The sequence below is a fragment of the Musca autumnalis genome, unplaced genomic scaffold (assembly GCF_047663935.1).
Source record: "Musca autumnalis isolate F117 unplaced genomic scaffold, ASM4766393v1 scaffold_3, whole genome shotgun sequence".
NCBI classification, from domain to species: Eukaryota; Metazoa; Arthropoda; class Insecta; order Diptera; family Muscidae; genus Musca; species Musca autumnalis.
The window spans coordinates 213,463,060-213,482,012 of record NW_027411866.1 but is presented as its reverse complement, the minus strand read 5'-3'; the positions used below and the strand labels follow the sequence as shown (position 1 = coordinate 213,482,012).

At 35.4% G+C, this 18,953-nt stretch overlaps 1 protein-coding gene across 3 annotated transcripts in view; it reads left to right on the top strand.

The window, feature by feature from the left end:
* Positions 1-18,953, top strand: part of Rhp (GTP-Rho-binding protein rhophilin) — a 266,985-nt gene that overhangs the window by 207,271 nt on the left and 40,761 nt on the right. For all 3 annotated transcript variants that reach the window (XM_073976591.1, XM_073976593.1, XM_073976594.1), the window contains 2 exons: positions 16,155-16,271; positions 16,426-16,553. In XM_073976591.1, the coding sequence (XP_073832692.1) occupies positions 16,155-16,271; positions 16,426-16,553 (245 nt within the window). The remainder of the gene's footprint in view (positions 1-16,154; positions 16,272-16,425; positions 16,554-18,953) is intronic.

The following is an 18,953-nucleotide window of genomic DNA, read 5'->3' as shown; positions in this document are numbered from 1 at the left end:
TGAGGAATTTTTTTCTATAGAAAAAAGTGTCCGCAGGGACCTGAAGAATTTTTTTCTATAGAAAAAAGTGTCCTCAGGGAACTGAGGAATTTTTTTCTATAGAAAAAAGTGTCGTCAGGGATCTGAGGAATTTTTTTCTATAGAAAAAAGTGTCCTCAGGGACCTGAGGAATTTTTTTCTATAGAAAAAAGTGTCGTCAGTGACCTGAGGAATTTTTTTTTTCTATAGAAAATAGTGTCCTCTGGGACCTAAGGAATTTTTTTTCTGTAGAAAAAAGTGTCCTCAGAGACCTGAGGAATTTTTTTTTAGAAAAAAGTGTCCTCAGGGACCTGACGAATTTTTTTCTATAGAAAAAAGTGTCCTCAGGGACCTGAGGATGTTTTTTCTGTAGAAAAATAGTCCCTGAGGTGACTTTTTTCTATAGAAATAATATGCCTAAGGTTCCTGAGCTGACTTTATTATATAGAAGAAATTCCTCAGGTACCTGATGTGAACTTCTTTTCCATAGAAAACATTTTCTCAGGTCCCTGTAGAAAAAAATCCCTGAGAATACTGGAACAGCTCTTATATTCCCTAACCTTTCATTTACTCACTCCATCTGGCGTCATTTATTACAACAATAACAACAACAAAATCTCCTACCATGCAAACAGAACATTAAAACTAAAGTTCTCAACTCCTTTTTTTGTATATTTTAACTTGGCATTTATTGGCAAGAATATTATTACCAAGAAAAGCTTAAGTACCAATGGGCACACATACCCATAAAACGAAGAATTTTGAAAACCCCAGAAATTGTTTTTATCTAATTGCTGGTGCTGCTACTGGTGTCAACCAAAGGTTTCCCTAAGCGTGGCCAATTGTTGGTAACAAAACTAACTACCCATTTGACACTTCCAAGTTTCGAACGTAGGTGTTGGGCTAATGTTTATTTTAGTTGCAGTTTTTTTTTTAACAATTTGATTTTAATAGTCCTCAGGGTAGAATATTTACATTCAGGCATGAAAGAACGATGGCTAGACATGTGAGCTGGATGTACTTCATGTTTCTCTTTGCCATCCATCGATGCTTAATGTTGTTCGATGCTTAATGTTGTTGTCACGTCTTTTTGAAACGCACACACATACATGTAGATGCCTGGTCGTGGATACCACCGGTAGTTAATGTTGAGTTTTCTTAGGAAACTTTTAGCAAATGGAACACATTTAGAAAAAAGAGCGGGGACGTTGAAATACGCAACTCAAATGACGTGTGTGTAGGTTTTTGCTAGGAAAATTAGAAAAAAAATCTTCAGCTCCATGAGGCCACTTTTTTCTATTGGAAAAAATTCCTCAGGTCCCTGAGTACACTTTTTTCTATAGAAAAAAATCCTAAGGTCACTGAGGACAGTTTTTTCTATAGAAAAAAATTCCTCAGGTCCCTGAGGACACTTTTTTCTATGGAAAAAAAAAATCCTCAGGGAACTGGAACACTTTTTTCTACAGAAAAAAAAAATCCTCATGTCCCTGAGGACTCTTTTTTCTGTAGACAAAATTCCTTAGATTCCTGAGGACACTTTTTTCTATAGAAAAAATTCCTCAGGTCCCTGAGGACACTTTTTTCTATAGAAAAAAAATCCTCAGGTCCCAAGGACACTTTTTTCTGTAGAAAAAAATTTCTCAGGTCCCTGAGGACACTTTTTCTATAGAAAAAAATTCCTCAGGTGCCTGAGGACACTTTTTTCTATAGAAAAAAATTCCTCAGGTGCCTGAGGACACTTTTTTCTATAGAAAAAAATTCCTCAGGTCAATGAGGACACATTTTTTCTGTTCCCTGAGGACACTTTTTTCTGTAGAAAAAATTCCTCAGGTCCCTGAGGACACTTTTTCTATAGAAAAAAATTCCTCAGGTGCCTGAGGACACTTTTTTCTATAGAAAAAAATTCCTCAGGTCCCTGAGGACACTTTTTTCTATAGAAAAAAATTCCTCAGGTCCCTGAGGACACTTTTTTCTATAGGAAAAATTTCTCAGGTCACTGAGGACACATTTTTACAGGTCCCTGATGAAACTTTTTTCTATAGAAAAAATTCCTCAGGTCCCTGAGGACACTTTTTTCTATAGAAAAAAATTCCTCAGGTCCCCGAGGACACTTTTTTTCTGTAGACAAAATTTCTTAGGTTCCTGAGGACACTTTAAATAAATCCCCATTGGCTATATAAGCCAATATAGGGCTTGTTATACAAGTAAATTCCTCATTGAACGCCACGGGTCTTTCTTTCCTCATTTGTTAACATTTATTATTTTGTTACCTTAATTTGAATGTCGAAGTCACTTCACTTCCTTGTCATTTTGCTGTCCAATACCTCAGCTAACTTATCTCTCATCACTCTTCTTCAAAGTGTTGGTTGCCCTATTAATTTATTTATGTTGTCATTTGGCAAACCACACGATTGCGGATTTTAATTGCGGAAATGTATAGAGCTCTACCCTGCTGTATCATCACATGTTATTTATTCTATACGCTACGTTCCAATCGAGTCTCCAAACGGCTGAAGCATGCTACTGATTTTTAATTTTGAAATTAACCTTTAAGTTAGTCTGCCATAGCAAATCTAAATCAGAATCTTAAGCGGTAGTCGGGTAGTAGTCCTCCTCCAATATCAAGTGCAATTGTTAATTTATTTAAATGTTCACCTTCGCCACAATTCTCATTCCTTTGGCATTTAAAAGAACAGTCAATGGGTTTTGAAATAACTAAACGATTGATTTATCTTAGATTGGAATGATGAAATTAAATTTTCAATTATTTTTTTTTTTTTTAAATACCAAAACATGTTTTAACAACTTATTTGTAATTTTTCTTATTTATTTTGTTGATTGTAGAGAAGGAGAAGCAGGAAAAAATAGTTTATAACATAATTGCCTTAAATTAAATTTTTCATTTATTTTTATTAAAACCATTTTACAAGTCGTTCACTTTTAGTTAATTCGATTTGTGTTTAGGTTATCGTTGTTGTTGTTGTTGTTTATTTACTGGACCACAAACCACCACCAGCATCACTCACCACCACCATAGCTGGCCAACAGGTTAATAATCTTATGTTTGTTTACAAGATTGTTTATAAAAGTTAATTGAATCAATTTTGGTTAATTGTTTTGTGGTGGTTTTTTATTTCTCATCTGTAGGCAGATTAAATCGCCGTGAAATAGGGTGTAACGATGTGAGCGATTCACAAAAACGTATGACCATAAAATTAAAAAAATTAACACATCACACATTAAAGAAAATAAGTCATATAGAAGACCAATCGGTTTAACTATGTCCTGTAAGAAGGCTCGCTGGTCTCCTATAAAAAGACAAACTGGTTTTCAAAAAATAACTTCAATAATAAAATATGCTGTCCTCAGATCCCTGAGGATACTTTTTTCTACAGAAAAAAATTCCTCAGGTCCCAGAGGACACTTTTTCCGTGGAAAAAAAATCCTCAGGTCCCTGAGGACACATTTTTCCTTAGAAAAAAATTCCTCAGGTGCCTGAGGACACTTTTTTCTATAGAAAAAAATTCCTCAGATCCCTGAAAACACTTTTTTCTATAGAAAAAAATTCCTCAGATCACTGAGGACACTTTTTTCTATAGAAAAATCCTCAGATCCCTGAAGACACTTTTTTCTATAGAAAAAAATCCTCAGATCCCTGAAGACACTTTTTTCTATAGAAAAAAATCCTGAGGTCCCTGAGGACACTTTTTTCTACAGAAAACTGATCAGGTCCCACAGGACACTTTCCTCTGGTCTCTTAGGACACTTTTTTTTATAGAAAAAATTCCTCAGGTCTCTGAGGACACTTTCTTCTATAGACAAAAATTCCTCAGGTCAATGAGGACATTTTTTTCTATAGAAAAAAATTCCTCAGGTCACTAAGGACACTTTTTTCTTTAGAAAAAGATTCCTCAGGTCTCTAAGGACAGGTTTTTCTATAGACAAAAATTCCTCAGGACTATGAGGACACTTTTTTCTATAGAAAAAATTTCGTCAGGTCCCTGGGAGACATTTTTTCTATAGAAAAAAATTCCTCATGTCACTGAGGACAATTTTTTCTATAGAAAAAAATTCCACAGTTGCCTGAGGACACTTTTTTCTATAGAAAAAAATTCCTCAGGTCCCTGAGGACACTTTTTTCTATAGAAAAAAATTCCTACTGGCCCTGAAGACCCTATTTTATATAGAAAAAAATTCTTCAGGTCCCTTTTTCTATAGAAAAAATACCTCAGGTCCCTGAGGACACTTTTTTTCTATAGAAAAAAATTCCTCAGGTCCCTGAGGACACTTTTTTCTATAGAAAAAAATTCCTCAGGTCCCTGAGGACACTTTTATAGAAAAAAATTCCTCAGAAAAAAATTCCTCAGGTCCCTGAGGACTCTTTTTTCTATAGAAAAAAATTTCTCAGGTCCCTGAGGACTCTTTTTTCTATAGAAAAAAATTCCTCTGGTCCCTGAGGACTCTTTTTTCTATAGAAAAAAATTCCTCGGGTCCCTGAGGACACTTTTTTCTGTAGAAAAAAATTCCTCAGGTCCCTGAGGACACTTTTTTCTATAGAAAAAAATTCCTCAAGTCTCTGAGGACCCTTTTTTCTATAGAAAAATAATTCCTCAGGTTCCTGAGGACACTTTTTTCTATAGAAAAAAATTCCTCAGGTCCCTGAGGACACTTTTTTCTATAGAAAAAAATCCTCAGGTCCCTGAGGACATTTTTTTCTATAGAAAAAATTCCTCAGGTCCCTGAGGACACTTTTTTCTATAGAAAAAAATTCCTCGGGTCCCTGAGGACACTTTTTTTTATAGAAAAAAATTCCTCAGGTCCCTGAGGACACTTTTTTCTATAGAAAAAAATTCCTCAGGTCCCTGAGGACACTTTTTTCTATAGAAAAAAATTCCTCAGCTCCCTGAGGACACTTTTTTCTATAGAAAAAAATTCCTCAGGTCCCTGATACACTTTTTTCTATAGAAAAAAATTCCTCAGGTCCCCGATACACTTTTTTCTATAGAAAAAAACTGTCCACAGGGACCTGAGGACACTTTTTTTCTATAGAAAAATTTCCTCAGCACTCTGAGGACACTTTTTTCTACAGAAAAAAATTCCTCAGATCCATGAGGACACTTTTTTCTATAGAAAAAAATTCTATAGAAAAAAAATCCTCAGGTCCCTGAGGACACTTTTTTCTATAGAAAAAAATTCCTCACCCCCCTGAGGACACTTTTTTCTACAGAAAAAATTTCTCAGGTCCCTGAGGACACTTTTTTCTATAAAAAAATCCTCGGTCCCAGAGGACACTTTTTTCTATAGAAAAAAATTCCTCAGGTCCCTGAGGACACTTTTTTCTATAGAAAAAAATTCCTCAGGTCCCTGAGGACACTTTTTTCTATAGAAAAAAATTCCTCAGGTCCCTGAGGACACTTTTTTCTATAGAAAAAAATTCCTCAGGTCCCTGAGGACACTTTTCTATAGAAAAAAATTCCTCAGGACCCTGAGGACACTTTTTTCTATAGAAAAAAATTCCTCAGGTCCCTGAGAACACTTTTTTCTATAGAACAAATTCCTCAGGTCCGTGAGGGCACTTTTTTCTATAGAAACAAATTCCTTAGGTCCCTGAGGACACTTTTTTTCTATAGAAACAAATTCCTTAGGTCCCTGAGGACACATTTTCCTATAAAAAAAAATCGTCAGGTCCCCGAGGACACTTTTTCTATAGAAAAAAATTCCTCAGATCCCTGAGGACAATTTTTTCTATAGAAAAATTCCTCAGGTCCGTTAGGCCTCTTTTTTCTATACAAAAATATTCCTCAGGTCCCTGAGGACACTTTTTCTTTCGATGAATAGATCAGATCCATCGATTTTGGATTAACATTATATTAAAAATCTATCTATTTTCTACATTCGGGGAAGATCCATTGAACTTATATAAGATTTTCTTTGAGTAAACCCATCGTTCATCCATGGAATGATCCACGGATCTTCGTTGAGAAGATCTATCGGAGTACGACGATATCGATCTTCAATGAAAAGGACCTTCGATAAAAGGGTCCATCGTTCTTTTATACGAAGATCCACCACTCTTCAATTTGAAGATCCATCAAAATACTTTGAGAAGGTTCGTTGATCTGAGAAAATCCAAAGGTCTTCCATGAAAGGATCCATCGATCTTCAATCCCTTAGGTTCTTAAGTTGATTTTTCTATAGAAAAAATTTTTTTTTTTATAGAAAAAAAATTCTCGGGTCCTTAAGTTGACTTTTTTTCTATAGAAAAACTGAGTTGACTTTTTTCTATAGAAAAAATTCCTCAGGTCCCTTAGGTGACATTTCCATCCATCGACCTTTGATGAGAAGATCTATCGATTTTTTATGAGCAAGTCAACGGATCTTCTGAGAGCAGGTCCATCGATCTTTGACGAAAAAAACTATCTATTTTCTATGAAACGATCCATCGTTTTTCAATGAAAATGTCCATCGATCTTCGATTCGAAGATCCATCGTTCATCGATTAGAAGGTTGATCGATCTTCGGTGACAAGATCGGTCCATCTTTGGTAAGAATGTCCATGGATCTTCTGGAAAAAACGCGTCCATCTTCGATGAATAGATCCATCGATTTTTTAATGAGAAGATCCATTGATCTTATATAGGAAGATCCATCTATTTTCTATCTTCTGAGAAGATCCCTTGATCTTATATAAGATTTTCGATGAGCAAATCCATCCATCTACCATGAGATGATCCACCGATCTTCGTTGAGAAGGTCCATTGGTATTCGATGAGAAAATCCATAGATTTTCGAGGAATAAACCCATCGATCTTCCAATGAGATGATCCATCGATCTTCGTTGAGAAAATCCATAGGGGTTCGATGATATCGGTATTCAATGAAAAGAGCCTTCGATAGAAAGGTCCATCGATCTTTTATATCGTCGATCTGAGAACATCCATCGGTCTTCCATAATAGGATCCATCAACCTTCGATACGAAGATCCATAGATCTTCCATGAGAATATCCCTTGATCTTCGATAAGAAAATCCATAGATATTTTATGATCCATTGATCTTCCATTGAGAAGATGACAATTGATAAGAAGATCCGCCGTTATCCGAAAAGGAGACATCTATTTTCGAAGGGAAAATGCATTGATCTTCCGTGAAAAACCCCATCCATCTGCTTGGCAGATACATCGATCTTCAATGAGAAGATCGATTGCGAGATGAAAATCTATCAATCTACTATGCGATAAAACATATATTTCCGATGAGCAAGTCTATCCATCTCCTATGAGAAGATTCGTCGATCTTCTTTATGAAGGTCCACCGAATTCGATTAGAAGTTCCATCGATCTGTGGTGATATGATTTACCTCCGATGAAAAGATTCATCGATCTAATTGCCCATCATCGACGAGTATATCTATCGATCTTTGATGAAAAGAACTATTGATCTTCTAAGAAGAGATCTATCGATCTGCCAAGAAAAGATACCTCGAAAAGAAACTCTTCGACCTTCTCATAGTGGATCTACTGATCGTCTATAAGAATATCCACTGATCTTCTATGAAATATCCAACGATCTTCTATGAAAATTTCATAGAAGATCATCTTTACATGGAGAAAAAATGCAGCAAACAAATATATATGTTTGGTTGCAAACAAATATATGTTTGCATCCAAACATAAGTTGTGTTTTTGCTGAAATTTTTTTCCTGTGTGAAAATCTCTCGAATTTCTTTAAGAATGTCCTTTGAAATTCCATAAGATTATCCGATAATCTTCTAGGAAAATATCCATTGATCCAAAATGCATCAGCATTCCATAACCACCCCTTATTAGTCTTCTATTGTCTTGATCTCCTCCTGACTAAGTTGTATATATGTATTCAATCCCATTTTCTGGGATTGCTACTACTCGAATAATATATTTTTCAAATATTTCTCTACAACTTTTCACTTGAACCGTTTCTTGAATTAAAAAATTTACTTTCATTTAGAAAATCAGAGAGTTATTAAAAATCTCGAAAACTAGTAACGCCAGCCATGCATATCTCCTTCTAACTGCAGTTGGCAGTCAGGCTAGTTGTGGAAATTGTCGATTTGAAACCGTTTTAGCTGCAAAATGATATGTCGCGTTTTATCTGTCTTTGACAAGGAAAGAGTTTTAAGAAAACAAACAAACAAGTGGCTGCCAAGCCAATGCAGTCCCCGCAACAAGCAGTTACTTCTTAATCACTGCACGTTCGGTTGGTTTATCTGCAGCAGGCTAAACGACTTGGCATGGCAAGTCTCTATTTGTGTGGTGTTGCTGGGGTATTTTATTTTTTCTTCCTAACTTTTCAATTTAGTTTAGTTGCTGTTGTTGTCTCGCGTTTTTTTTTCTTCTTCTACTGCAGCATGACTAGAAAGGAAATGATGAAAGTTTTACACTTTCTTTGGCAAATGCTATTAAAATATTATTTATTTAATGCTCCTCATCATCGTTGTCATTATTGCTGTTGTTGTTGTTGCTGATGCACTTTTCCAAAGATAGCTTGAGATACTGACTGGGCAATGACTAGTTTTTCCTTTCAGGTTATCAACAAGTTTGTTGGCCACTTGTGGTTTGATTAGAGCGGGGATGATGAACAAACTACCAATTTGAAAGGTTTGCAAACTTCACAATGGAATTATAATAATTTGTGACGTTTTTGACATGTGGTATAAAAGCATAAATATGCATACTTTGGCCTTCAGATGGTAGTCATCTTTCCCCAAAATATAACATTAGATGATTAGATTTCATTTATTACAAAAATTCCTTTCAATGTTAACTTTTTTGACGTTTACGACATTATGTATAATACTTCGTCAGTGTCTCAATGTATTCACAATGACCATCTTCGGGTTTTCAGAACTACTTTGTGTGTTTTTGCCAATTATGGAATTGTCATAATTATGGCAAAAAGCTGAGGAAAGAAGCCATGAGAGAGGAGCTTCGTAAGTTAGAAGTTAGGCATTTAACTCCAATGCATTTCTCTACATATTCTTCTTCTTGTTTCTTAAAATGCAGCAGATTTTCATTTCAATTCGCAACAAAAAAACAACAAATTATGTAGCAGTCTTTAGTTACAAGTTATGCCCTGGATGGCTGCGTGACAACAACTACAACCACATTGTCCCAATGGATGAAACCAGTTAAGATCTCCTGGTTTTATTAAAGACTCTGGGGCCGCTGAGGTTTCTGGTACAAATTTGAAATGCATGGCATAGAAAATTGAATTAGTTCCAGACATTTGTTTCAATATCAACGGCAGCAGCAACGACGACAAACGGCAACAATGTCAGAAGAATATCACGAGCTACAACTGCTGATGCTGCTGCTGCTCCTGCTGCTGCCGTTGTTGTTGTTATTGTTATTATTATGATTATTAACTGTGGACAGCCGAGATAATTGCCTTGTAATTAAATGTTTTGACAGAGTATCACATTTCTCAATTTCGAAAAAAACGACACAGATGAATTTTACAAATGGAATTGTAATGTTGAGACAAAATGGCCCGTGTTTGTAATTTGTAGATTTATTTTGTTGTATTGGGTACCTGATTGTTTTGAACAAATGAACTAAACGTAGTAAATAGGGGAGGCTGATTGATATAAGCTACTAAAAAATAACATTAAACCTTTCATTTTCGCACCGAAAATTTGGATATACTTTCTGAAAATTAATGGATCTTCTCTGAAAAGATCGCTACATCTTCTCAGAGGATCATTGGTTAAGATTCGCTTGGAAAACCAAAGAGTCTTCTCATAGCAGATCGAAAGATTTTTCCAAAGAACATCAATGGATGGATCAATGAGTCTTCACACTGATCTTTTCATAAAAGATCGATATACATATCGATATAATTTTCTTTTAAAACACCGAGGTATGTATCTTACCGAACATCGATGGATCTTCACATCGAAGACCGCTAAATATTCTGATACATTTTCTTCTTTCTTAGATCATTAATGCATCTTCTCATAGAATTTCAATATATCTTCTTAGTGGATATTCTTATAAAAGATCAATTGATCCATCTTACAAAAGATCGAAGGACCACCTTGAAGAAGATCGATGTTACTTACCATCAAAAATCAATGAAATATAGAAGAACGATAGATCTTATCATGAAGATTGATGGACCTTTACTTAGAGGATCCACAGATCTTCTCACATCACATCCATGACCTTATTTTTTAAAAGAAAGTAGATGGATCTTCCCATATATAGCAGATAGATTAGACCTCTTACAGATCGATGAATTTTCTTATAGTAGACGACTGATTTTCTCATAGAAAATCTTTACATATTCTCATATAAGTTCGATAGATTTTCTCACTGACCGATGCATCTTCCCTAAGAAGATCGATTCTTCTTCTTTAAGAAGATCGATGCATCTTCTGCTAGAGGATCGATAGATCTTCTCTGTGAACCTCTTTTCTGGTAGAAAGTCGATGGATCTTCTCAGAGAAGATTGATAGACCAAGATGAATTAATCTTCTAATAGCAGATCGATAGATTTTCTCCGAGAAGATCGATAGATCTTCAAATCATAAAAGTTCGATGGACTTTCTAATCGAAGATCTATAGGTCTTCTCATATAATATCGTTAGATTTTCCCATAGAAGGTCAACGTATCTTCTCATAGAATATCGATGGATATTCTCATATAAGATCGGTTGATTTTTTCCTAGAAAATCGGTTTATCTTCTCCTAGAAAATCGGTTGATCTTCTCATAGAAGATATGTTGATCTTCTTATAGAAAATCGGTTGATCTTCTCCTAGAAGATCAGTCGATTTTCTCCTAGATAATCGGTTGATCTTCTCACAGAAGATCGGTTGATCTTCTCTCTTCTCATAGAAGATCGGTTGATCTTCTCTCTTCTCATAGAAGATCGGTTGATCTTCTCAGAGAAGATCGGTTGATCTTCTCAGAGAAGATCGGTTGATCTTCTCAGAGAAGATCGGTTGATCTTCTCAGAGAAGATCGGTTGATCTTTTCACAGAAGATCGGTTGATCTTCTCACAGAAGATCGGTTGATCTTCTCACAGAAGATCGGTAGATCTTCTCATAGAAGATCGTTTGATCTTCTCATAGGAGATCGATTGATCTTCTCATAGAAAATCGGTTGATCTTCTCATAGAAAATCGGTTGATCTTCTCACAGAAGATCTGTTGATCTTCGCATAGAATATCGTATGATCGGTTGATCTTCTCCTAGAAGATCGGTTGATCTTCTCATAAAAGATCGGTTGTCTTCGCATAGAAGATCGGTTGATCTTCTCCTAGAAGATCGGTTGATCTTCTCCTAGAAGATCGGTTGACCTTCTCACAGAAGATCGGTTGATCTTCTCATAGAAGATCAGTCGATCTTCTCCTAGAAGATCGGTTGATCTTCTTATAGAATATCGGTTAATCTTCTCATAGAAAATCGGTTGATCTTCTCATGGGAGATCGGTTGATCTTCTCACAGAAGATCGTTTGATTCTCTCTCAGAAGATCGGTTGATCTTCTCATAGTAGATAGGTTGATCTTCTCATAGAAGATCAGTCGATCATCTCCTAGAAGATCGGTTGATCTTCTTATAGAATATCGGTTGATCTTCGCATAGAAGATCGGTTGATCTTCGCATAGAAGATCGGTTGATCTTCTCATAGAAGATCGCTTGATCTTCTCAAAGGAAAATATGGATCTTCTCATAGAAGATCGATGGATCTTCATATAGAAAAAAGATGGGATCTTTTCATAAAACTTCGGCTGATCTTCTCATAGAAGATGGGTTGATCTTCTCATAGAAGATGGATTGATCTTCTCATAGAAGGTCGGTTAATCTTCTCAAACAAGATAAATGGATCTTCTCATAGAAGAAAGATGGGATCTTCTCACAAAAGTTCGATGGACTTTCTAAGAGAAGATTGTTGGGTCTTCTCATAGAAGGTCGAGGTATATTCTCATAGAAGATAACTTGACCTTCTTATAGAAGATCGGTTGATCTTCTAGTAGAAGATCAGTTCATCTTCTAATAGAAGATCAGTTGATCTTCTCAAAGAAGATAAATGGATTTTCTCAAAGAAGATCGATGGATCTTTATATAAAAGAAAGATGGGATCTTCTCATAAAAGTTAAGTTGACCTTCTCAGAGAAGATCGACGTATATTCTCATAAAAGATAAATGGATCTTCTCACAGAATATCGATTGATCATCTCATAGAAGATCAGTTGATCTTCTTAAAGAAGATTAATGGATATTCTCATAGAAGATCGATGGATCTTCATATAGAAGAAAAATGGAATCTTCGCATAAAAGTTCGATAGGCCTTCTCAGAAAAGATCGTTGGATCCTCTCTTGGAAGATCGACATATATTCTCATAGAAGATAAATGGATTTTCTCATAGAAGACCGGTTGATTTTCTCTTAGATGATCGGTGGACCTTCTTATATATGTAAATTCGAAAAAACTTCTCACAGAATATCGATAGATTTTCTCATAGAAGATCAATGGCTCTTCTCTTAGATGATCGATGGACCTTCTCATTGAAGATGGATTGATCTTCTCATAGAAAATCGTAGGATTCTCGATGGATCTTGTCATTAAAAATCTTCTAGAAGATCGACGGATCTTCTTATTGAAGATCAATGGATCTTCGTATAGAAGATTGATTCATTTTCACAGAAGATATCTTAGATTGTCTATGGGGTTTCTCTTAGAAGGTTTATGGATCCTCTCATTTAATTAATTAAATCGACTTTTGAAGTACACACGATATTTCCTTTCAAAATGTAGTTGACATTCTTCATGTTTCGGTTACCAATCAATTTAAATATTTTGAGGGTTTCATCTAGATTTTCCAACGAATTCATTCAGACTAACAGCACCTCGGTCTCGATTCGCTTTGCAACTTTTCCGCAGGAGGTTTTTGTTGTTCTGATTTTAGCGATTTAAATTTCATCTCGGGACGAGTAGCCCTGTATATTCTCCAACAAACGCATCTTCTTCTTTTTCCCTTAACTCCTTGAGTAGCATGGGACCTCTAGAGGTTTCTGAAACACTGTCTGAACAAGAAGTACTCCCACCCAGACACGTGGAGCTTGCCGCAGTTGCTAGAGGATTTGGCATATGCCTGTGACCTCCTAAAGATCTTCTCATAGATCATCATTGGACTTCTTATATAATAGGTCTTCCCATAGAAGCCAAATGGATATTCTCCTCGATCATCCGTTGGATCTTTTCATAGATGAAGGAAGATCTGTCTTCTCATGGAAGATCTATAGATTATCCTGTAGACTATCAGTGGATCTTCATAGAGAAGATCAATGGATCTTTTCATAGAAGACCGGTTGATCTTTTCACAGAATATCGTTTTAGAACTTCTGATAGAAAATCGATGTGTCTTCTCATAGAAGATTGATGACCCTTCATAGGGGATATCGATGAATCCTCTCATATAAGATCGGACGAGCTTCCTACAGAAGATTGGGGGATTTTCTCAAAGAAGTTTGTTGGTTCTTCTCATAGATTAGAGATATTTAGAGATTAAAATTTCTTTCGGTTCTTTCTTTCATGTTTTTGGTGACAAAATTCGTGAAGATTTCTTCTTTGCCACCGTTGACCTGTATGGGCTCATCCGCTGCCATCCCTATTGCCTTTTCCACCATAACAACGCAGATATCTGTAGAGCCTATTCCCCAAATACTTCGAGTTGGCTTTTACAGATATTTTGGTAGTGCTGCAGGTATTTCTTGTTAAGGTTATACTGCCCATGATCGGTCGCCAGAGCCTCGTTTGCGCGAACAGAGTACACCAAGTTATTAGTAGACGATGGGTGAGGTTGACATTTGAAGAAGATTGACTATGTGAAGAAACATATTATTCGTATTCGCTTCAGTCTTCCGATTGTCCCCCAATGGTTCCAACAAAAAAACTCGTTATTCCCAAAAAATGGGACTCATAATTTGGAAAACTTCGTAAATAAGTATTTGTTAAAGGATTAGAATTTGCTAGAGTATCCCTTGTTCGATCTGCTCATATTTGAAATGCTCAATTCTGTGCCGAAGATCTACAACATGTGATAATTGGTATGTATTACAGATTCACATTGCGATGACTTGTAACGGTAAATAAATTTTAAATCTGTTTGGTTCCACACTTTCCGGTAAGACCCATACTCGGATTGATATCAATAAACATTTGTGAACATTAATGGGAATTTCTTAACAAAAAATATACAAAGGAAAAAAATTGGAATAGCAGAAAACGTCCTTATTTTAAAAGTATTCTATTTTTCCTATCCAGGATTAGCAGAGTTCTGCTGCTGGAATCAACATAAGAATTCATAACACAAATTCCCCTAATTAAACGTATCTGAATACAATCTCTTGGCTAGCTAATAATTTTCCAAGAAATTTAACAATAACCATACCACCTTTCATTAAAGCCTCGCCATCGCCTGAAAACAAATCTCGTTTTCACTTTTTAATTCCCTGCTGTGTAACACTGAACACCGGCCATGGCGGCGGCATTTTCTTTCTAAAGTTCTGGCTTTGTTTTTATTACATTTTTTACAAAAATTATAATGTTTGTGTGGTTAAGAGTAGGATAAGAAAAAAAAACAAGGGTTGTGCAGGCAAGCAGCGGACTGCATAATTTATCTAGACCCAACTATCAGGTTATTAAAGAAGAGCAAAAGTGGTTAACGCATGTCATTTTCACATGTAAACACAGCGTAAATTGATGGCAATATGAAGTAATCTCGGAGTGGAAAAAAAAACTAAATAAAAAATATGAATAAAGTAGTAGATTCTACACAAACGCCATCGCCATCAGCTGCCCAACATTTCCACTGTTGACTTGGGTTACTGGCAATTTTCACTTGAGAGAATTTCTGCAGTTTCCATATGGAATGACCTGTTTTTCTGTTGTATAAATATGTATAAGTAATGTTTGGTGCTGGCATCTAACCAAATGAAGTTCCGTCCATCCATGTTTGGTGGCGTAACTGCATAGCTATCTTGACCACCATTAACATTATAAGGCCAAAAGAGATGCAGAACAAGAGATGAATTTACAAAACAAGTTAAACTTTTAAAGCCAATTATAACTTCAAGGGTTCTTCTTCCTCTTCTTGTTGTTGTTGTTTGGTTTTTGGTTCGATCCAAAAATGAAAAACACCAAGGCTGCATGCGTCGTCCTCCAACAAAGAGCAATCTGCTTTGTGGCCAGCTATGAATGGTAATGTCAGACCAAAACAAGAACTCAATAAACCATAGAAGATGAAGTAAAAAGAACACATGGATGGTTTCCTTTTAACATTTGGTGTAGTTCTGTAGCCAGCCTGCCACACAAGGCGCTCGAGGTCCACAAGGACCGAGGCACAACCGACCACAACTAGACCACCAACAAATATTATATTACCATCATCATCGGCGTCATCATCTTCATTGCCATAGTTATCATATTTTTTTTCTATTCTTATTCTTATTTTTTTTTTTCTATTTCTCTCTTCTGTTGTTTTTGGAATAACTGATGAAGGTAGAACATCCATCGCCTGGGTTATGAAGATTATGATGCTGTGGCTGCAGCTTTTGATGATGCCAATGTTGGTTGTTGATGCATGTCAAAGATGTGGTGGTTGTTGGCTTTTTTCTTCACTCACTATTTAATATTCAATGACATGTTTAATATGGTTATGGCTCGTAACCAACCTCCTATCTACCCACCTAACTGGCCTCCATGATGATTCCTACGTAAAGATTAAAATGCGGAACATCTTAACGAATGATAATTGCTTCCAATGCGGAATTTTCTAAAGGCTTATCTTATCAGGGAGAATAACTAAATAGAAAAAAAAAAACAAAATTGATGGCAAGTAAAGGAAATATTTTTAAGTGAAAAATTTCAAAGAAAATATACGAGAGAATTATAATTTCGTAAATATCGTTGTTGGGTTTGATAGTATTCTGAAAAAAAAAAGATTTTTTCCTCCACCTTGTGTAAATGTAATTTTAATAATTTCCGTTAATTTCGTTATAATTCGACCCGAATTAATATTTATTTATTTACTTACTTATTTATTTATTTATTTTTTATTTATTTATTTACTTATTTTTCTTTTTTGTTACAGGGTTCCGATCCTCGTGCTGCCACCTGCCGTGGTAAATTACAGACACGTCGTTGCAAATTAAATCAGGAAATCAACAAAGAGTTACGATTGAGAGCTGGTGCTGAAAACCTATATAAGGTAAAAATTACACGTCAATAATAAACTTCATTCATCATTTTACCAACAAATGAATCATTTTTTTCACTTCATCTCTCTCCCCTTCTCATCATCCACTTTTATTATTTTAACAAATTGTTATTATTTTAACATCTTTCTTTGTCCTTTTCCACAGGCAACCACAAATCGTAAATTACGTGATACCGTTGCACTGGAGCTAAGTTTTGTCAATTCCAATTTACAATTATTAAAAGAACAATTGGCCGAATTGAATTCATCGGTGGAGGTTTATCAGAACAATAGGTAAGTTCAAACACACACATTTATGACAAGGTTTATGTTAGTTGTAGTTTTTTTAAGACACCATGTGTCATATGCGAATGTAAAACATAAGGAAGTCTAAATTTTTTTGGGTTTATTTTGAAGGATTATTTATTGCAACATTGGTATTCTTAGGAAGGTTATTGTTCAACAAATAGATTGGGTGTACAGTGGTTTATCATAAATGTCAATTAAAATTATATATAACCCTCAAGTAATCTAAATGTTCTTCCCATAATTTCTTTTAGAATTGTTAATATTTTACAAGAGAATCGCTTCTCTAAAGATCCATCAAAGTCCTATGAAGAGTTTCATCGCTACTAGAAAATCGTTCACAAAGAAAATCAATTTTTATTTATTCAATCTTTTATGAGAAGATCCATAAATCTTTCAAAGAAGCCAACTGTTATAAAAAATCCATCGACCTTCCTGGAGAAGATCTATCGATCTTCCGAGAGAATATACATCGATCTTTTATGAGAAGATCCATCGATCCACTTTGAGAAGAACTATTGACTTTCTATATGAAAATCGATTGATCTTCTATGAAAAGAACAGATCATCGATCTTTCATAAGAAGGTGAATCAATCTTCTGCGAGAAGATTTATCTATCCGCTACAAGAAGGTCCATCAATATTCAATGATCTTCTCATCGATCTTTTATGAAAAGTTCCATCGATCCCCTTTGAGAAGAAGTATTGACTTTATATATGAAAATCGATTGACCTTCTATTAAAAGATCCATCGATTTTCCACGAACAGATCTATTGACCTTCTATGAGAAGAAAACTTAATCTTCCAAAAGAAGATTCATTGATGTTCCAAAGTTCCCTTGATCTTCCATGAGAAGTTCCTTCGATCTTTTATGAAAAGTTCTTTCGATCTTTTATGAAAAGATCATTCAATCTTCTATGTGAAGATTTAGCTATCTTCTCAAAGAAAATCGATAGATTTTTTATGAGACGATCCATCGGTCCTCTATGAGAATATTCCTCTATTAGAATATTCATCGATCTTCTACGAAAAGATCCTTCGATCTTCTATAAAAAGATCCATCGATCTTCTATGAAAAGATTCCTCGATCATCTATGAAAATGTACATCGGCTTTCTAAAAGACGATCCATCGATATTCTATCTGAAGATCCTTCAATCTTCCATAAGAATACTCATCGGTCTACTATAAGAACATCAATGGACATTCTATGAGAAGATCAATCAATCTCCTATGCAAAAAATCCTCTATATTCTGTGAAAAGATCCCTCGAACTTCTACAAGAAAATCATTCGATCACCTCTGAGAAGATCTATCGACCTTCTATGAGAAGATCTATCGACCTTCTATGAGAAGATCTCTCGATCTTCTTTGAGAAGATTCATTGAGATGATCCCTCGATCTACTCTGAGAAGATACTGCTATCTTCTCTGAAAGGATTCTTCCATCATCTCAGAGAAGATTCTTCTATGAAAAGATCCATCGACCTCCTGTGTGAAGATCCATCTACATTCTATGTGAAGATCAATCGATCTTCTATGAGAAAATCCATCGATCTTTTTTGAGAATATCCAGTGACCTTCGTTAAGAGCATCCATCGATCTTCTGAAAGAATATACATCGATCTTCTGAGAGAACATACATCAATCTTCTCAGAGAAGATCCGTCGATCATCTAACAGAATTAAGAGCGATCTTCTTAGAGAAGATTAATCGGTCTTCTACAAGAAGATTCATCGATTTTCTCTGAGAATCATATATGCGAAGATCCACTAATCTTCCATCAGAAGAACTATATTCTAAAAAAAGATCCATCGATCTTCTATGAGATCATCAATCTACTTTCTACCAAAAGATCAATCGATCTTTTTGAGAAGATCCATCGATCTTCTACGAGAACATCCAGTAAAGTATGAGCAACACCGTCGATCTTTTATGAGAAAATCCATCGATATTCCTGGAGAAAATCCATCTTCTATGAAACGGTTTATCGAGATGAGAAGATCCATAGATTTTCTATGCGAATATCCATCGATGTTTTTTGAGAAGACCCACCGATCTTCTGTAAGAAGATCCCTCTACTTTCTATGATAAGATCCATCGATCTTCTGTGAGAGGATCGCTCGATCTTCTGTAAGAAGAGCCATCGACTTTCTACGCGAAGATCCATAGATGTTCTTTTGAGAAGGCCCACTGATCTTCTGTAAGAAGATCCTTCGTCTTTCTATGACAAGATCTATCGATCTTCAGTGAAAAAATCCATCGATCTTTCATAAAAGATCCATCGATATTTGTAGAGAATATCCATCGATATTTGTAGAGAATATCCATCGATCTTCTACGAGAAGATCTAGTGATCTTCTATAAACAACAGCGTCGATGTTTTATG